Source organism: Amblyomma mixtum, chromosome 8, assembly GCF_055824585.1.
Source record: "Amblyomma mixtum isolate Tamu chromosome 8, ASM5582458v1, whole genome shotgun sequence".
NCBI classification, from domain to species: domain Eukaryota; kingdom Metazoa; phylum Arthropoda; class Arachnida; order Ixodida; family Ixodidae; genus Amblyomma; species Amblyomma mixtum.
Genome location: NC_143019.1, coordinates 20,222,101 through 20,243,187, shown reverse-complemented (window position 1 = coordinate 20,243,187; position 21,087 = coordinate 20,222,101). Strand labels below are relative to the sequence as shown.

The window sequence follows — 21,087 nt, the reverse complement described above, 5'->3', positions numbered from 1 at the left end:
CGCGGCGGTGCCGGAATTTTGATGGAGGTGAAACGGTGCACGCTGAAGAACCCCAGGTGGTCGAAATTAATCTGGAGACCTCCACTACGAAGTCTCTCATAGCCAGTGTGCAGCCGTGGAACAATACCTCCCCCCGCTATACGATATCACTCCAAACTCCTATTTTCATGTAACTTCCACTTTCCTGCACTATGGCACAGCATATATTGCAGCTCTTACGACTGTACGCTGGGGTTCCGTACTTTGGGATGACAGACAAAGCGCCTTGCCTCCTTGGAGTCACGCGCTCCACAAGGTGACGTCGCCTTTTCCCTTTTCTAGGTCGTGGTTCTGCGTGAGAATCTCTCGGTATGTTCTCGAGTCCTAGCGCTTAGTTTGAGCGAGCTATGTACTGAAAAGGATTCGCCCGTGCAGCATGTTGGCAAGAGGCAATAGGCAAGAGGCAATATCTGAAACGAGTAGCTCTCGCAGTACAGCACATAGTATCAGAAGCTAGCTGTCAAGCAATATCGAAATAACTGGTGGACAAATTTGTTCTGTGTGATTGCGGAGCCTGACCACACCTTAGCTAGGGAGCATTTGGGCTGCTTACGTGGAATTTAACGCCAAAGATTTCTGGCGTCGCTGTCAGTAACATTTAAAAGTGGTAATAGGATCAGTCATTTGCGCGGTGAACAGCATTCGACAATGACGCTGCCAATGGTACTTGATCATGCCACTTTCCATAGCACAGCATTTCATATGTAAGAGGGTCTAGGGTTTCCTCACTGCAATGCGAAATAGCAGCTATAACCTGGGCCCCCTCGATTTGGTTGCAAGCGTGTCCAAATAAATGAAATGAAATAATTCGGCTGGCCAGCAGCACTTGATGGTGCTGCTGGTGATAAGCATTTGATAGTGCAGTTGGTGGTAAACATTAGATAGCGTCGAATTATCGCTCACCGGGGAAGCCGACGTACATGATCTGTCGGCTGGTCCGGGGGTTGTCTGTGGCGCGGATGGCGAACCCAAGTGCTGCTCCGCCTACCAGGCCAGCAGCCATGAGCAGAGGAAGCAGCCGGCTGGACACGCCCTCCACCACCTGCTGTGGGCGTTCCTCTTCCACCTCCACCGGCAACGGACCGCTGCCGCCCGATTGGACACCACTCGACGACGACGGGCCTTTCTGCTGCTGCTGCTGTAGCTGTTGCTGCTGCAGCTGTTGCTGGCGCTGCTGCACGAGCGAGGTGCCCGAATTCTGGACTACGGAGTTCCACAGAGAATTTTCGGCGCTGGGGCCACCGCCGTCCGCTCCGCCGTACCCGCGTTTCTGTGGGTTGGAAACCCGCGGAAAGGCAATGGACAAAACGGAACGTTTTAAAAAATTTGAAGGGACACGCTTAAAGTCCGCCTTAAAGGGAGACTGAAGCACTTTTTCTGAAAATCGGGCTGGCAGCGGCATCCTATAGTTTTCCATACTGTATGCTGGAATATCGCATCCAAATAAGGCAAAAACAAGCGCGAATTGCCTTTTTTAGCCGAAATATGCGGCCTGTGCCGCGGGGCACGCCGCGCGGCGCGCCGCCGCCCGTGATTGGTCAAGAGAGGTCGTGACGTCACTTTGAGGACTGGAGAAGCTGCCGATGCGGATCTGGCGCTGCGTTGGGGGCAGATCGCAGCTTTCCGTGTCGTTGTAACAGCGAATACGGCGACTATTTTTTTTTACTGACCACCGAAGAAAAGGATACTACAGTTTGCTCATTCCACGTATCGCCTGAAACCAAAAAAGACACAAGCAAAAAATTCTATGCCTAGCACAAGCATACGCCAGCGTCAAAGACGCGATACAGCACAACATCGGCTCGTATTCTCGGAAAGGAGGGAGGGCGCCACCAGCGCCACCGTGATCGGCTGTGCGCACACCGAGCTCCAGCAAAATCACGTCTACGTCCAGGTTCCTGACCTCGGATCGCCACCAACCGGTCTATAGGAGTGCTACTTCATCGCCTGTACGCCTGGTAATCAAAATTCCAAGCGTTCTGCGCCGTTTTCTGGCACATCAGCATCTGGCTGGCCGCCCACGCCGGGCGCGCTAAGCCAAGCCTACATCTGCACCGCCGGGGCAACGCCCCCCGCGCTCGCCAGCATGCTCGCAGCCGGAACGGCGGGGAGCTCGCCTAGCCAGTCAGCAGCCCAGGCGCTGAATCACAAGCACTGTGCTCCCGCGGCGCCCCGGCAAGCCACCGCAGCCACGATCGTCATGAAATTTGCGAACCACCTCAACCTCGGCAACACTTTATTCCCTGTGCTCTGTCGGTCCGTCATGGATTCCGCCCGCCTAACCAAGACTGAACGTGACAATACCTACATCAAACTCCGCACCTCGCAAAACATCCTGGCCATCGATACCCACCGCCCAGCCGCTGCTGACAAGCTGCTCCAACTCAAGCAAGTTTCACTGAACAACACCCAGTACGAAGTCACCTCGTACGTAGCTAACGACCCCCTTAACGCCCGTGGTGTTATACACGGCATCACCATGGACTTTACCGAAGACGACTTTGCCGCTAACCTTCGTGTTGACGGCACCCGACTACTAAGCGCCCGCCGTCTCGGTCGTACCAACACACTTCTGCTCACCGTCGAAGGGCCCCGTCTACCACGCTATGCCGTCTTCTACAGCGGAGTGTACCGCGTCTACCCGCAAAAGCCCCACAGCAAACAATGCACGCATTGTCACGCCATAGGGCACCGTGCCGACGTCTGTCCTAACAAGCCTAGCCTTGTTCGGTGCTCGATTTGCAGCCAACCGTTTCCTCCTGACCAAGACCCAACGACTACCCCACATGAATGTGAACCACACTGCTGGAACTGCAAGGGAGACCACACACCGTCTAATCCTGAGTGCCCCGCAAGGAAAGACGCCGACGCTGCAGTCCTAAAGTGGCACCGCGCCCAACGACGCCATCGCGCCCGCGCCGCCCCTCCACCCCCTAAAGCCGACGCGACCATCTGGCCGCCCCTGCCTACCTCGAACCGCTACGAGGCCCTTCAGCTCTCCTGCAGCAGCAACAGCAGCAGCAACAGCAGCAGCAACAGCAGCAGCAACAGCCCGGGGCACGAGACCGCGCAAAGAAGTCAATCTCGAACCAAGCCCTCTGCCAAGCGGCCACCGTCCACCACTTCTGGTGCGGCAACCAGCACCTCCACCTCCTCTACTAAACCGCAAGCTTCCGTGATGCAGTCACAGACTCCACCAAGTCACCAGGTGAGCGGTCCATCTCCCACATCCATCGCACCCCCTCCCCCGTCCTTCCAACACCGGTTTTACTCACGTCCCTCCACACCTACTCCACTTTCACCCCTCCCTACCGACAACGCTATTGCTCTCATACAGCAATCCCTTGCTCCCGTCCTATTGGCCTTACAACAACTGACGGCTCGCGTCGAGCAACTAGATCACCATCTCCTCTCCCTCGCGTCCTCTGCCCCATGCTCTCCCGACACAGACTCCAATGCTCCCCCTCGAAAGCGCGCAAGCGCCCCTCCTGTGCCTAACCTCGACACCATGGAGGAACACCCGCATGATGAGTGATATCATGCGACACACATCTCCACCCCAAAACCCTCTAATTATTTGGCAGTGGAACTGCCGCGGTTTTCGTCGCAAGAAAAATGCCCTCTTGCAACACATGCGGATTACTGGCGTTAACCCAGACGTCATCGCACTGCAAGAAACGCACGGTGCCTTTTCTCTTCCAGGTTACGACCATTTTACTCAGCCAAGTATAGTCATGAAGAGAAAAGGACATCAAACGCCCCCTCCTCCGCCGATTTTGACGGTTACATACATACGGCGCACGATACCCACCATTCAGGAAGATACATCCCACCTCAACTCCGGGACGAAAGAGCATGTCCTGACACACTCCACCTATCAGGGTCACCGTATCACGATTTTAAACTGCTACTGGACTCCCTCCGACTCTAAAACCAGCATCCCACCTTTGCATACGGCCCTCCCTGCCTCTAATGTCCCTACTACTTTCGTCCTTCTTGGTGACTTCAACTGCCCACACCCTGCATGGGGATACGACCGTACTTCAGCCTCCGGACGAAAACTCGACCGCTTCGCCAGTATTCATCACCTCACCCTCCTGAATGACACGTTCATGCCTACACGTCTAGGATGTGGAGCACAATCCGACACAAACCCCGACCTTGCATGGATTCGCAGCGATCTCCGCGCTTCTTGGAGTAATACGGGTGACACGATGGGGAGTGATCACTGTATTCTTCAGATAACGCTCACGTCCCAGCGACCCTCCAGACCACCCGGAACACATCTACCTCCCACTATGCTCGTAGACTGGCCAAAGGCTCGGCCAGCCCTCGACTCCTTATCAGTCTCACTCGAGGACCCCGAAAAATGGTGTAGCGCCATTATGGAGGCCGTCTCCCAACACACCAAACATATCCATCGATCTCCCGACTATCCATACATTGACACACACCTACTTGGGCTATGGAAACAACGTCGCCGGGCCATAAAAGCTTGGCGCAACTGTAGATCTAGCCACGCACTGAAAAGAAAAGTTGCTGAACTAACGCAAGCAGCCCAAGAATACGCTGACCAACTAGCCACGAACAACTGGCTTCAGCTCTGCGATGACATGGTCGAGAGACTCCACACTCCAAAAGTCTGGCACATTATGCGCACTCTACTTGGACAGGGTAAACCTCGTAACACACTTCAAAAGCTACAGTTGGCCCTCTCCGTCTCACAAGAAGAGCTGGCTGAGCAAATCCGAAATCAATTTTACCCATCCTCTACTTCTCCTGCCAGCTCCCCGTCATACCCTTACACCGAAGAAGAAGCAGACGAGCAAGGAATGAATTCTGACTTCACATTCGCCGAACTTCAGGCTGCTCTACGCTCCCTTAAGCGAAACACAGCACCCGGCCCAGATAAAATTACCTATGGTATACTCCGTAACCTCCCCGATTCAAAACTAGACGAACTTATTCAGATCATTAATACTGTTTGGCGCTCCGGGAAAATTCCCGCTGCGTGGAAAGAGGCACACGTAATTATGATTCCGAAACCAGGAAAATCCTCTGCGCTCATCACTAACCTCCGACCTATATCCATGACTTCTTGCCTAGGGAAGCTGATGGAGAAGATGGCCCTTACCCGCCTCGAATGGCACCTGCATACCAATCGCTGTCTTGCTCCCACTATGGTCGGATTCCGCGCCCACGTATGCACACAAGACATTGGACGGCAAATCTATGAGGATTTGTACGCCTTCCCAAGCAGCGCACAGCTTCGAGTTTTGACCGGCGTGGATATCAAAAAGGCTTTTGATAATGTCGCCCACTCCGCAATTCTCACCAACCTGGCAGACACTCGGCCTGGGGTCCGCATGTTCAACTACATCAAAGACTTTCTTACATACAGGACCCTCCGAATCATTGGCCCCGACGGCACACCTTCCGCCCCCTTTCCCCTCACCGCAGGTACACCACAGGGATCCATTCTTTCACCTATGCTTTTCAACTTGGCAATGAAAGAACTGCCCCGAAAACTCGCTGAAATTCCTGCCTACGCCACGCTATATATGCGGATGATATCTCTCTCTAGTCTACCACAGGAAACGCCGGGGAACTAGAATCCACTTTGCAGCAAGGCCTCGACGTCGTTCAGGAGCATGCACGCCGCATAGGTATGAGTTGTTCCGCCGAAAAGTCGGAATACATCGTGGTTTCTAACGCTCCTCAAAAAACCACTTCTTCCTACCGCGAACTCATTCAACTCTCTCTCGCGCAAACCCCTATTCCCCGACGGAGCCACATCAAGATCCTTGGCTTCACTTTTCAACAAGATGGCAAGTGCAACGTGTGGCTTAGCCAACTCCTGCAACAACTGAACCAAATTCGCCACATGCTGTCCCGTATATCTCGTCAAAAGCATGGACTCAGAGAACACGAACTCCGTCGAGTTATAGAAGCACTCGTTTATTCGAGGGTCATGTACGCCTACCCCTATCAACGCCTCACATCCTCTCAAGTAAGCAAACTGGAAGCGTCTCTGCGTCGCTTCACTCGATTAGCCATGGGAGTTCCCATCTACGCCGCAAATGCTCTGATCGCAGACGCCGCCATTTTCAACTCCCTCGAAGAACGCGCAGCAGCACACCACCGAGCCCAGATACACCGTCTCTCTACCTCCGAGCAAGGCAGAGACCTCCTCAGCCTTTTCGGACACACCATTTCCCAACTACCCTCGCTTCAACCATCTGCTTCCCCGTGGAAAAGCCTCGTCTTACTGTAAAACCCATTCCACGCCACATGTCTCCAACGATAAATCCCGGGCGGCGTGAAGCACTGGCGAACCATTTACCTGCGAACTGTATTCCCACTACATCCTTCATAAACCGGGCAAACCCGCCTGTCTCGTCTGCGGAGAGCACCCCTCAAACATTCATACATATTGGTTATGCCCCCGCGCCACTAACTCTCCCACCATTCCTTCCTCGCATACCTTGCCTCCCCCCTTTCACCTCACGTGGGCCCGATGGACCGCTCCACCAACCTCTCTGCAGCCCACCCTCTGGCCGCTCCTCGCCGCTCACATCCGACGCATCCAAGGGACACGTGGCCCCACTCCGCCACCGCCGATAAATAACGCCCACCAAACGGGCAGATAAGAAGGCTCGGACTTGAGCTGAAAAATAAAAGTTATCTCTCTCTCTCTCTCTCTCTCGGAAAGGAAGGGGTGCGAACAATACTCAAGTCAATTACCACCACCGGACGCCTCCTGGCTCGCCCGGAAGAGCGTCATCCTAAAGAAAAGGCCGAAAGCACTGTGTAAATCCTGTTCTCAGTACCCGACGTTGCAGGTTGGGGCAAGAAAGTATTTCAAGTGAACGATGAAGGAGCACAAAGTTGGTGTCAAAATTAGCGAAGCGCAGTGGCCAAGCACTGCGAGGCATGCGACCACAAGATAGTGACGCAATCATGGTGCGCTGGAAACCAAGCCAAATACGCGCACAAATACGCTTCACTCCTGGCGCGTTCAGCAGATGCCAGAAAATATTAATCGCTGCCTCGGAAACGTTCGCCCTTCCTAGATTTGCAGTTTAGGTTCAGTGAAGTAGTTGCCAACTATATGTGTGTTTAAAAGCCAAGCTAGCTGCAACTCGACCGCTGCCACAACTTGATGAAGAAACCGAGTAAGGTTGCGGTGTTTTTTTGCAAAAACTCGGTTGGCATTCATTTCTCTCATAAATTTGCATCCGAAATCAACGTCGAACGCTTTCATTTTAATTGCTTAGCTAGGATTAAACGAGATGCCGCATATGAAGAGCTTCGATGCTTGCTTGCTTTGCTTTATTGTGATTTGCTCTGCTTGCTTGCTTGCTTGCTTGCTTGCTTGCTTGCTTGGACACGTCGAACCGAGTATAAAATCACTAACCGAGCCTTGCTGAGCACGTCTCAGGTGGTCTGGCCGCACCTAAGCTGAGGAGAGCGACACATGCTTAAGCCTCTATAAGGTTTCTCCAGGGGCTAAGTGAGCATGTTTCTACTTTTAAAAGAGGCGCTTCTTCAGAATGGTGACACGCCTCTTATGCGCGAGGAAATCGATGGAACTGTGTCATGGTTCAGCCGCGCCTTTTCGACAGAAATCTCCAGAGATCACACTAGGACAAGCTCTGCCTGTAGCCGCTCTTACGAAAGTGTTTCGAGCAGAGTAAGCTTGCTTTAGTCGGCTTGAACTCTTCGTCACAGCAGCGAGCGGTTGCGCTGCGAGCTTGTGGTCTTGCGGAAAACAGTGGAAGACGACACAGTCGCGGTCGTAGTTGTTCGTGGACACGAACGCAGAGTAGCACCTGTTGAATTTGATTCTCAAGGTCGGCTGACACGCTTTGTACGTCGCAACGCACGTAGTACGAGGAACAACGCATGAAGCACGAGAAACAACGCGCGCTGAAAGCGCGCTCGGGTGCGCCGAAGCATCCCCGGCTCCTCAACATGACGTCACGCAGGCCGACATGGACGAGGTTTCCCTCTCCGCTGTTCCCCTCTCCTGCGCTCGCGCGGGGCGCGGGAAATTTAAACATCGCGTTTTAATTGGTGATTGCGCCACTGTTTTAGCCAAAATCGAAAAAATAATCTCACAGACGTGATCAGCAATGACACTACTTCAAAACCCTAGAAGGTTAGCCGATTCGAAAACCGCCTCAGTATCCCTTTAAGGGTATGATGCGACAGCGTTAATGAGTGAATGCCCGTATATGCGGAATTGGTCACTCTGGATTTTCACCACTCCTGGTGCAGTGGTGCAACGGTTAAGCGATGCGCCACACTCTAAAAAAAAAAAAAAAGGTATTTGAGGTTACTACATTTTGGGCTAGCAACAACCGTCACATATATGACTACCTATGTAGTAACTGTGCGTAGTAACTGGAAGGTAGTAACATTTACTACCTCTGGAGGGGTAGCAACAGTAACTACCTGCAGTAACATTTGCTAGATTGTTAGATTTGCTGCCATTCAGGAAACCCTTTTCATTATATAAAAACATGGGGCACTGAGTAGCAATGTCACCAGGAATGTTAGTGTACATACGTGTGCATATTCCTATCATCTATTTCCAGATCGACGTAGTAATGGATACTACCAGGGTTATAATGAGGTAGTACAAGTGTAATGACTGCCAAAAAACGTAGTAACAGCAGAAGTCTCTACCTTGTTACTACTTAATTTTCTTTTGAGGTAGGAACAAGGTCGTAGGAACATAGTACACAGGTAGTAAGGGTTAAAAAAAAAGGCTGCAACAGCAGCCGTTTCCACTACCTTTTATTTCACTGCCCTGCGATGACATACGCATGCTGCCACCGGTGGGTCTTGTGCGACCCAGGCTGCTCTTCCCGAGCAACCTCTCGCAAACTATCATTAATTTAACTGCCACCTGCCACTGTGGTCCGCCTGCTCATAATCCGGTGGGCAGATTGGGATGACGACACACGGTCACGTGACCTAGTCGGCCCACCTAGGCTGCTTCTCTTGGGATTCTTCGCTCATAACGCCGACGACGGCGGCGAATTATCTGGGGAACGGGAGCCTTAAAGCTATCGCGTTAAAATTAGGGACCCACTACGGGACACGTGGGATGCTCTGAAGCGATACTGGGGAATTCGTTTGACGCTCTAGGGTAGCTGCTGTGTATGGTATTCCGCAGGGAGCTTCTTTGAGGGACCACTTTTGGAGCCGCTGCGGAACCACTCGTTTTGGTTTGGTTTGGTTTATGGCGTTTAACGTCCCAAAGCGACTCAGGCTATTAGGGACGCCGTAGTGAAGGGCTCCGGAAATTTCGACCACCTGCGGTAATGTCAGTGCACGTTAAAGAACCCCACTCGTTTTGGGATAGCTAATCGAATGTAAGGTTAGACTCCTGAGAAAAGAAAATGCGCGGGAACTTCCGCAATAAGATCGCACAGCGACTGGTTGTAGCTAAGCGCCGCTGTAAGGGGTCTGGTATTTCGATGGTTGCAGATGTCGAGAAGTCAGCCCCGCTCGTTCGGTGGAGTTCGCGGAGATCTCTGGGGTTCACGTTTGGGAAAGGGGTCGAAACGCGTCTCTTCTTTTGTCCTGTTTAATCACGGCAGCTATGCGAGGGGCTAAAAAGCACGTTAATTTTTCACGCTCACCAAGTTACGGTCCTGCGTCTTCGACCCCTTCCAGATTGTGGACCGAACACCAAGGAGGACAGACCGTGAAGACGAAAGCTCGCGCTTGCCGCATCCGTGATCGTTTTCGCTGCAGTGGAATAAGTTTTCTGTCGCGACATAATGCCTCGACTAAATGCGGCCCCAATGATGTTTGCGCAGAGGAAAAAAAATCCTACTGTCGTAAATTAAAGAGGTGGTTAGAGCCAAACAAAGATCGCTGTTTTTCTGTAGATTGGCCCCCTACTTCTGCATTAAGAAGAGGAAGATGAGAAGCCATGCTCGCGGCTGCGCTCATTTTTTTTTCTGTGCCTTGGCCACTCCCCCGTAGTGGGTATGTGCCATTTTGTTTGAGGCCGTCCAACCAACTCATGGTTCCATGCCGCACGAGCCAGCAGTCCACGTCGCCATCTACAAGACTGGTCGCTTTCCCTAGCAGCCATCTTTCTCGGATCTGGACTAACTGGGCGTTGCTCTAAGTGTACAGCATCATCATCATCATCAGCCTGACTACGCCCACTGCAGGGCAAAAGCCTCTCCCATGTCTCTCCAATAACCCTGTCCTGCGCTAGCCGCGGCCACCATATTCCCGCAAACTTTTTTATCTCACCGACCCACCTAACTTTCTGCCGCCCCCTGCTACGTTTGCCTTCTCTTGGAATCCACTCCGTTACCCTTAAGGACCAGCGGTTGTCTTCCCTTCGCATTACATGCCCTGCCCAAGCCCACTTCTTGCTCTTGTTTTCAACCTCTTGCCATATTTGCATTCGGGCTGGAAGCACTGTACGTCACGGGGGTATAACTCAGGTCGATCTGCACTGAGCGGCCGTAATTGACCTAAATCTGGAGCTGGACTACGAAGTGCGAACCCATTCAAACCGCTTTCAACTCTCGGTCCCGCCTTGGGGAAACCGTCCGTGACGGGTAATGTGCAGCTGGGTTTATCAACGTTGATGAAATCTTGCGCAAGGACCGCCGTTCATATGAGATGCGGTGCGATAAACCACAGGTGCAGTGACTAGGAAACGTCACAGCGGAAGTACCATATGGTCCTTTTTTTTTCCTTTCTATTCCTGGCTTGTCTCGTTGTATATCACAGTGAATTGACCAACTTGCCCAGCTTTATAACCTTTCTAATCGGGGTGCAGGATGGACGCTGGTGGCTAGGCTAGCGATCTTCAGGACGGCGGTTTGTTATAGCTCTTCCGTAAATGCACGGGTAATTGCCATTGGCCGGTGCTCCAGAGAGAAGTTTATAGGCTGCTGAATAGTTCTCACCCATAGGCAGGATAGTTCTTACCCATAGGCAGGCCCATGAAAATCCTACTTTTGTAGGGGAGAATTTCTGGGCAGAATTAACGGCCTAGTTCCATCCCCAAACGTTGGTTGAAAGTATACATTATAAAGCTCATCATCCAAAGGCTCAACTTCGAAGAAACCTTACCGGCATTCCTCAGCTCTAAATAGATGGCGAGAGCGTTGTGCACGTAGGCGATGGCCACAGTACTTCGACCATTTCTTTCCTATTGTAGCCTGCTGAGAAATAAATTCCAACGTTTAAGTTGATTAAGAATGGAGGTATACCCTTAGATCACGGTACTCGGTTGACAACTCTACATTAAAACGGTAACGCATGGACACCACAGCCCGTGGTGTCCATGCGAGGTGGGCGCATGGACACCACGGGCACTTACTACAGTCCATGTACTTGGGGTTTACGTGCCCTTCTGTGCGCTCCTTCCTCTTATAGAGAGACCTGCCTTATAGAGACCTGCATTTTCGGTTTGCGAAATTTAGTGCGTGCGAAATAATCTAACGGCGAAATCATTAGCAAGACTTTGAGGTATAGAATAATAAGTTTGCAGTATTCGCCGCAAAAGTAATGTGGGTGGTCCGTTACGGTGAAGTGATAGCACTCGACACCCCGCACTTCCGTTTATATACTCGCACAGTCAGATGTTGTCACGAAGGCAAAAAATGCACAGGAACACCTAATTACATTGACTTTTAATTCGATAGCATTAGAAGCTGTTGAGGGCCGCCGCGGTGGCTCAGCGGTTATGGTGTTCGGCTGCTGACCCAAGACGCTTGTTCGATTCCGGCCGCGGGGATTGAATTTCGATGGAGGCTAAATACCAGAGGCCCGTGTGCTGTGCGATGTCAGTGCACGTTAAAGAACCCCAGGTGGTCGAAATTTCCGGAGCCCTTCACTACGGCCTCCCTCATAGCCTGAGTTGCTTTGGGACGTTAAACCCCAATAAACCAAACCAAGCTGTTGATATATTTAGGGATGTGACGTCACTTCCGGTCTAGTGATGTCCCTGCCCTCCAGCCAATGGGAATTATCAGGTGTGGTGACGTCACCTTCCTTCAGCCAATGACCCGGTCTGGTGAGGTCTCTTACCACCAGCTAACGAGAATGACCAGGTCTGGTGACATCATTTCCCCCAGCCAACGGGAATTATTCGTTCTGGTGACGTCGTTTTCCTGCGGACAGCGGTATAATTTTATGACCGATGGCACAATTTTTTTTTCCCCGATGACACTTTTATTGCCATCGCAATAACACTCCAGGCTTACTCGTGGGGAGCCGGGTAAAATTATCCTTCATGGTGCCGTGAATGACGCAGGCGTGATCGGTGCCCTGGTGGCCACCGCGGTGGACCTGCTGGTGTTCTCGGCGAGCCCGCCCACCCTGCAGGTGTAGATTGAGATCCTCATGACGGTGCCCATCCTCTGGCTTCCTACATACATCGTCACCCGCGGACTGGTAAGCTCCATGTTCTCGATGCGCTGTTAGAGCCCCGCGGGAGTAGGTCAAGAGCAAATTCAAGCACTCCTTAGAGCTGTCAGATCTTGATACTCGTTGGTGAACACCGGGCAGGGCCGGATTAAGAAAAGTGGGGGCCCTGGGCTAATGCGCATCTAGGCCCCCTCTCCCTTTTCCTCCACTGATCCCCGTGCCCCCTGCTGCACTACTCGAGCCGCCGCGGTGGCTCAGTGGTTATGGCGCTCGGCTGCTGCCCCGAAAGACGCCGGTTCGATCCCGGCCGCGGCGGTTGAATTTCTTTGTGGGAGAAATTCTAGAGACTCGTGTACTGTGCGATGTAAGTGCACGTTAAAGAACCCCGGTGGTCGAAATTTCCGGAGCCCTTCACTACGGCGTCTCTCATAGCCTGAGTCGCTTTGGGACGTTAAATCCCTATAAACCAAACCACTACTGGAATGTATCCCATGTTTCATTGTAATTCCACCTAATTAAAATGAACGAAGTGCGATCAATGGGATTCGTGTAACAGTAACGCAGTAGCATTAGTTTTGCGCACAAAACACTACGGGACTCTTGGAACGCGCGACACGTGTCCGTCGGTGCCCGAGCGCCGAACGCCACGGAAGAGCCGCGTGAGCCGACCGACATCATGCGAGGCTGCATTGCAGCTAAATTGCAGCGCGCTGCGTGCGCCGCCTACTCTCCTTTTTCACTGACACCGTGCACAAGCCGACAGACAGGTTTTTGTTCGCAGCACTGTTTTAATGCTAACGCATTAAAGAAAAGCAGGCTGAGCTAGCTTCCTACAGTCGAGCTGGGTGCTTCGGCAGCGACTACGAAATAGAAACACTCGTTAATTAGTGCCCCGAGAGGGTAATATTAAAAGTTGTTAAAATTAATTTGACTACACGTTGAACGTTTACTACTGCCCTCACGAGGCGCATTTGAATAGCAGAATTAAAGTCCTGGATGAGTGGTGAGCGTGCTCGGCGCTGAGCCGAGTATCCGGGTTCAAATCCAGCCGCACGGCGGCCGCGTTTTGATGGAGGCGAAATGCAAAAATGCGCCCATATGCTGTGCGATTTCAGAGCACGTTAAAGATCCCCAGGTGGTCGAAATTATTCCCGAGAGCTCCAAAACGGCACCTCTTTTTTTTTTTTTTTTGCTGCCGCGGTGAATCAGTGGTCATGGCGCTCGGCTGCTGACCCGAAAGATGCGGATTCGATCCCGGCCACGGCGGTCGAATTTCGATGGAGGCGAAATTCTAGAGGCCCATGTACTGTGCGATGTCAGTGCACGTTAAAGAACCCCAGGTGGTCGAAATTTATTGGTGGTGGTGGTGAAAACTTTTAATTACTGAAATAGAGTTTGGGAGCCACAGAGTGGCCACGCTACATGGTCGGCGTCCCTAGTCCGGGACACCGCATGACAATGCCCCGTCTCTAGCCCGTTTCACCAGAGCCCTTTGGGACTCAAGCGAGGAGCAGTTGAGAAGGGCAGTCTCCCATGCCTCTCTGGAAGGGGTAGGGGAAGGGGGGAGGTGGGGATTTTGAGTACATGCCCACACCATGTGGAAGATATCACAGGTCTCCCCACAGTGTGGGCATCGCCCATCCGTGTTAGGATCGTAATGCTTTAAGGTTGCAGGACAGAGTAGAGTACCTGTCTGCAGGCGCCTTAAAGTTCGCTCCTCCGTCTTACTCAGCCCCTTTGCAGGGGCCGGGAAAAGGCGGTGGATGTCGCTATAATGCGTTATAATTTCCTTGAATCGCAGCAGCGGCTGGTTAGTCTCCGAGCCAGAAGAGCTGGGATGAGGAGCCCGGTGAGTAAGCGCTCGGGCAGCCGCGTCAGCGGCCTCATTACCTCGTAAGCCCTGGTGGCCAGGAGCCCAAATGATTCTTTTGGGTGTTGGATCAGTGGCAGTCCGTCTTAGAATGCAAGCAGCTAAGGGGGAGATCTCCCCTGCCAAGTAATGATCACATGCTTTTCGGGAGTCCGTAATGATGATTCTCGAATTGGCGTGGGCGGCAGCAAGCGCTATCGCTACTTCCTCGGCTCGCATTGAATTCGGGGCTCGAAAAGAGAGTCCATCAACGTGCATTTCCTGGTGAACGACAGCGGCCGTGTAAAATCCCGTGGGCGATGGGCCTGCTACGTCTACATAATATACACCGGGTCGGGAGCCGTGTTGTCTCTCAAGAGCCCGAGCCCGCGCTTGTCGCCTGTTTACGTGCATGTCGGTGTCCATGTTACGGGGTATCGGGGAGACCCAGAGCATATGGCGCCACAGTACTGGGATACGCTCCGCCTCCTCTGGAGTGCAGTCGTGTTGGATGTGTAAGCGGTTTAGCAGGCGGCGCCCAGGGGCCGTCTGCATGAGCCGCGTGTATTGGTTCACGAGGTGGGCCTCCCGCAGCTCCTGGTAGGAGTTTAGCACCCCCAATGCCTTGAGTTTGGCATTAGAGGTAGCCACCGGGAGATCCAGGGCTCGCTTAGTTGCCTTGCGGATGACGGCGTCTATTCGCGCCTCGTCTTGCTTAGTAGTGCGGAGATATGGCACGGCGTAGAGGATCCGGCTAGTCACGAAGGCATAGACGAGCCGAAGCGCGTCCCTGCCCCGCAGACCGCCCCGCTTGTTGGAAACGCGGCGGATCATGCGCCCTACCTGTTCGCCTACTCTCTTGAGTTTCAGAATGGTGGAGTCCGGTCTGAGTCTGTGGTGAATGAAAAGGCCCAGAATACGGAGCTCCTCCACCTCTCTAATAGGACCTCCTGACAGAGAGATGTGAATTGCTGTCCTATCCTTTGGGTTCGCTCTGACATGCAAAAGCTCTGATTTCGCTGGAGCACATTGGAGCCCACAGTCAATGGCATACGCATCGACTATGGAAGCGGCCTGCTGAAGGCGGGCCTCCATGTCCCCAAGGCTCCCCTCAGTGGTCCAAATTGTAATGTCATCTGCATACAACGCGTGTTGAATGCCTTCCACCCGGGCCAGTTGGCTTGGGAGGTGCATCATAGCTATGTTGAACAGGAGCGGTGATAGCACCGCTCCCTGAGGGGTACCCCGTGTTCCCATCATGTAAGGGCCGTATTCCTCGCCCTCAATCCGAAGAAAGGCCTGGCGATTAGTCAAGAAATCTCTTACATACGCGTAGGCCCTAGCCCCACAATCGGTAGAACTCAAGTTGGCCAGGATGCTTCCGTGTTTAACATTGTCGAAAGCTCCTTTCAGATCAAGGGCGAGGATGGCTTTGTCATTGTGTTGCATAGTTGTGGGTAGTATTACATCCCTGTGCAGCTGGAGAAGGACATCCTGTGCAGACATGTGGGGGCGAAACCCGAACATGGTAACTGCAAAGAAGCCCTTACTCTCCAGGTATGGAGAGAGGCGATCCCGAACCATCGTCTCCATAAGCTTGCCCGCACATGAGGTCAGTGATATGGGCCTCAGGTTGTCCGTATTCACGGCCTTACCTGTTTTAGGGATAAACGTCACAAGTGACGTTTTCCACTCGGGAGGGAGTGGACGCCCGTCCCAGATCTGGTTGATGTATTCTAATAAATGGAGGTAGGCTGAGTCCGGTAGGTTCGCCAACAGGTTCACTGTTATGTGATCCCGTCCCGGAGCCGTACCCCGGCGCATTTTTGCTAAGGCCGCCTTAAGGTCGTGCAACTCAAAAGGGGCATCAAGTGTTTCATTAGGCCTGCCAGAGTACATGTACTCAGGCCCAGGCGGGTCCTCCGTACGACAAAGATATCTGTCGCACAGAGTGTCCGCAAGTTGCGCCGTCGTACCTTGATACCCTTGCAGAGCCCGCCGGAGCTGCTTTTGCGTCTCCCCTCTCGTTTGAGAGGGGTCGATTAGACTGCGAAAGAGACGCCACGTCCCCTTCGAGCTCATCTGATGAGCTGCGGCGTCGCAGCGTGCTATCCAATTTGAATCTGAGAGTTCGGCAGCATACGCTGCAGCTTGCTCTGTGAGTTTGACTATGCGGTCGCGTAATTTGCGATTAGTTTTCTGCTTTTTCCACCGTTTAGTTAAGCTCCGGCGCGCCTCCCACAAATGCAGGAGGTGGGTGTCCACTGCGGGGATCTCTTCGGTGGTTTGTAGTGTTGTGACGTGTTGTTTTTGAATGTTGTATATGTGGTTAGCCCACTCCGCGTAGCCGCCGGAAAATAGTACGGGAGGGATAGTGTGGTTTCGGAATTTGTGCCAATCGGTCAGCTTGGCCTGACCCCATTTTTTGCGCGCTGCCTTCGCCATGAGTGTAATCCGGAGAAGGAGGTGATCGCTGCCTAGAGAATCTCCCAAGTTCTCCCAAGCAGCCGCTCTAGCATTTTTGACGAGAGAAAGGTCTGGACACGTGTCGCGGGTTACCGAATTCCCCACTCGGGTGGGATACGCCGGGTCCGTGAGCAACGTGAGGCTGAGGGTGGAGATGAGCTCCGCCAGCTTACGTCCTCTTGCCTGTTCGAAGTGGTAGCCCCAATGAAGGCTGGGAGCATTGAAGTCTCCAACGATCACTAGAGGCTCTTTGGCTGCCATTTTTATCGCGCGAAGGAAGATTTCATTAAAAGTTACGCGCGGCTTATGCGGAGGGCAGTATATGTTGAGGATATGTATTGACGGGTCGCGGCGTCTGAGAGGCAGTACCCGGACCATTGTATATTCTTGCTCGGTACTCAAGTCTAAGTCGACCTGAACCCCGGTGTAAGCCTTATTCACCAGGATGCACGTAGAGGGGCCCCCCTGAAAGGTGCTGTAGCCTGATAATTTAGCGTCTATGCCGGGCTCCTGCAGGGCAACGAGTGCCGGCATGTCACCTAGGGACTACAGGTAGAGCTGGAGGTGTGACCGTTTTTTCCAAGCCCTGAAACCCCTGCAGTTCCATTGAATGATTTGGAATTTTTCAAGGTTTTTATCATTCGTCTTAGATGTGCTAGCCATGTTGTTCTATTTATTTACGGGGGAGCGGTCTAGCTCTGGCCGGGAGCCAGCGCAACCCCAGCGAGAGGCCGCACCGACCCAACAGCTGCCGAGCCTGAACCGTGTTCCTTCGCTGCCTGGCGGGAGGCTGTCTTACGTTTGAGATGAGGGGAATCGGTGCTAGTGGCGTTCTGAATTTGGGTGCTGACCCAGGGCTGCACGGCTTTAAGGACCGAGTCAGTGACCTGGGCCATAAGGTCGGGAAGTGCTTGCGTTAAAGCTGCCTTGAACATGTCCTGGAAGGACTCGCGGACTGCTGACATGATTTGATTCGGGAGGGCCGCCACTTGCTCCTCCAGTTGCTCGGTTTGGCGCTGCAGTGCCTCTAGGCCGGCGACGCGACCAGCTGATCCAACTACCGTGTCCCCGCTCTGCCGCGAGACGCTAGTGAGGCAAGATGTTACGGATGATCCGTCATCCTCGTCATCTGGCTCAGCTTCTTGCATTGGTTCGGATGATCCGGCCTGTTTGGCCTCTAATTCCTGAATTTTGCGCGCTAGAATTTGGTTCTGGCGCCTGAGCTCCTCTACCTGCTGCTGTAGGGCGGTTTCGGTAGGGGAGGGACGGGTAGGGGAGGGACGGGTAGGGGGCCCAGAGACTGCCCTACTCCAACTGCTCACCTGTGATTGGACGGGTGCCAAGGGCGGGAAGTCCCTGGCGTTGAGGACCGGGGGCACCGCCTGGGTCGCGGACTTGACAGGTTTCGATGTGCCGGGTTTGGCCTTGATGTCCTGATCGGCTGGCGCTTTCTTGGCCTTGGGCGGAGGAGCCTGCTTGGGCCCCGTCTTTGTCTTCGGTTTCGATCCGGATGGGGAGCTCGGTTTGATGGCTTTCCGGAACCGCCCAGCACAGCCAGGAGCTCCGGTAGGGTGGCCGCCTCCGCAGATGAGGCAGCTCGGAACACAGTCATGTTCCGCCAGGCCGTCAGGAGTGGCATCGGGAACCTGGACTCCACAGCGTTTGCAGCGTCCCGGCTGCGGTCGCGGGCACGCATCGGCCCGATGGCCCACTGTGCCACAGCGGTGGCATGCTGGCACTGTTTTCTTGTACAGGCGAACAGGGAGCCGTTCGTAGCTGTACAACACCGTCCGTGGCACCTTGGTCCCCGCGAAGGTGATCACCGCAACCGGGGTTCCCCCTAGCTTGCGCACAGACACCACATTTTGTTCCGCACTGAGTTTTCTTTTAACGCTTTCAGACGTTTCGTCTGGCGAAACAGTCACGACGCCTCGACAGAACGCACCGGAGAGTTTAGGGTGTCCCCGGAACGGTAGCTCGCGTTCCCCTACCGGCAGCACAATATCCCGGAGTAGCTTCTCCGCGGCGTCGACTGATTTCAGTGCACATACAAGGACGTTTTGGTCCCAAACGGGCCACACCGCAAGTCCAGCATTTGCGTCGTCCCCGAGGATGCTGCGGACTGCAGCGCCGGCTTGTCCAGGACCAAACGTTGCCTTGAGGTCGACCGTGATTCTTGGTTTCAGCACAACAACGATGTCATCTTTTTCAATGCGCGGCGTGTTCTGCGGCCGCCACCGGAGTTGCTTGGAGCTCTTCGAGGCTGCGTTCGGCGCACTCCCGCCCTGCATATGCGCAGAGCTAGCCGGTGCCTGTTATATGTTATATGTGTATGTGTGTCTGTATATATATATATGTAATAACGTGACAGTCTGTTGGCCTTGTCAGTTAGGGGTGGGAGCCTCGTCAAGCTACTGAGTTTGTGGCTTTTTGCTCCTACCCTAGCATTTCTTTTCTGTTTCAGGACAAAAATGCTGAATAAAGTTGATTGATGTCAGTGCACGTTAAAGAACCCCAGGTGGTCGAAATTTATTGGCAGTCTGCTATCATTTTCTTGTACTAATGAATTATTTTTTGGGGCAAAACGTAATGCTCTTGCTTCACTGTCGGGCGACGTCCTTTGCAAATTTGTAGCTTGACACAGTAGAAAGAAAGACTGTGCATCCATCAAGGCGTTATAAATGCAAACTGTGGGCTTTGCACTAGATCTCCTTATTTGTTATTCAAAGAAAAGTCGTGGGAAAGTACATAATACTTGCCAATTAATGCTCCAAAGCTAGACAGAGGACATTGAAGGATGCCCTGCTGCGGGGTCCAGGTTACTTTTGACCACCGGCAGTTTTGTAATGTGTACTGGCATTCATGCATTTTAACAAAATATTGTTAAAATGCATAAATGCTGCTGTCAGTGTAGTCGGCATTAATAGAAAAAATTCCGGTGGCCCTCCTGTCACTAAGTCACGTGACCTTGTGACGTTATCACAACCTGGATCTCAGAAACCCCACCAGTGGCTGTGTTTGAAACAGCCGCTGTTCCAAACATAGCCACCTTCTGTGGCAGTGGCACATCACTTAACCGCTCCTCCACTGTGCCAGGATCGGTAGGAGGACTTCCTCCGTTCAATAAATGTAAAGTAGGGAATGGCCAATATTGCATACTTGGGCATGTAGGTAGAACCTAGGCGACAGAGAAGGACTACTTGTGCGAGAGGTATCAGTAATGCTATTGCACTGTATCCTTAAGTGTGGGTTAAGCGTTACGTGATGGCGAAGTAATTCTTAAGTTCAGGTTAAGCGTTACATGATGGCGTAGGAATTCTTAAGTGTAGGTTAAGCTTTACATGATGGCGAAGGAACGAATAGTTTCCATGGCTGTGAAGTGATATGCCAAGAAAACCCTAGGCCACTGAAGGGACCATTTACGCTATCACATCATACCCTGAAGGCAGGGCTTAAATGCTCCATCAGGTTTTTGTCCCTAGCTAAATGCATATGAGCATTGAAACCGTGGTGTGGTGCTCGTCAGCTAAGTGCCTAAGCCACTGAGTTTTTGTGTAAACATTGGATTAGGGCGCTTAGCTTGTACTAGCTAAGTATAATAAGCCTCTTAGTAATCAACTTGCCTAACTTTGTTTTCTGGTGGCAAGATGTATTAGGCTGTTTCATTTCGACCAAGTTGTCTATCCACTGGAGAGAGAACTTAGAGCAGTCAGAATAATGAACACAACAGGAAGGGCACTTCTCACTGTACTTCCAGTGGTTGACCCTCTTGTCTGTCCTGGCTTCACTTGTTGCATCAAGTTGCTGATTGTATGGTTCTACACAGGGCGCGTGGCTATTGAATACTTGGATCCAAACCCCGAAGTGCAGATGAAGTACGCCTTCAAGTGTCACCGTGCCAAAGACAGCAATGGCATCGAGCTCATCTACCCTGTGAACGCAACTGTGAACGCATTCCACAACTTGTACAACACATTTGCGGCGGGAGACAGTGACGGCCACGTGAACATCTGGGACGGCTTCAACAAGAAGCGTCTCTGTCAGTTCCACAAGTACCCATCGAGCATTGCATCCCTGGCCTTTAGCCATGATGGCTCGCTGTTGGTTATTCATTCCTCTGCGAACAGGGCGAGATTCATAAAAAACCGCACGACGCCATCTTTGTGCGTCGTGTCACTGATCAGGAGACAGAGCCGAAACAACTCCATTATCACTGACTTGTTTTTGTTTTATTTCTTTATTTTATTCAATAAACATGAATGTTTAACTCTGAACACCTGTACTGTCTCCACTTCAGCACCCCTTTTGAAGTGACCTTG

The 21,087-nt window shown here is 52.6% G+C and overlaps 1 protein-coding gene and 1 pseudogene across 2 annotated transcripts; both read left to right on the top strand.

The window, feature by feature from the left end:
• The first annotated feature begins 986 nt into the window (after positions 1 to 986).
• On the top strand, positions 987 to 20,729 carry LOC149331586 (uncharacterized). 2 transcript variants are annotated; one of them, XR_016285082.1, is made up of 3 exons: positions 987 to 3,247; positions 12,341 to 12,480; positions 20,595 to 20,729. XR_016285082.1 is itself a non-coding variant. In XM_089556737.1 (2 exons), exons 1-2 carry the CDS (start codon positions 2,126 to 2,128, stop codon positions 12,344 to 12,346), a joined length of 1,128 nt encoding a protein of 375 aa, XP_089412863.1. In that variant the 5' UTR covers positions 987 to 2,125; the 3' UTR covers positions 12,347 to 12,806. The 2 variants fall into 2 exon arrangements, 1 of the variants encoding a protein (XP_089412863.1); XM_089556737.1 differs by lacking the exon at positions 20,595 to 20,729 and having other exon boundaries at positions 12,341 to 12,806.
• On the top strand, positions 20,486 to 20,985 carry LOC149331585 (mitotic checkpoint protein BUB3 pseudogene; annotated as a pseudogene).
• Positions 20,986 to 21,087: the final 102 nt, after the last annotated feature.

Coding starts and splice junctions, on each gene's coding strand:
- LOC149331586 (XM_089556737.1), top strand. CDS start 2,126: ATGCTCGCAGCCGGAACGGCGGGGAGCTCGCCTAGCCAGTCAGCAGCC.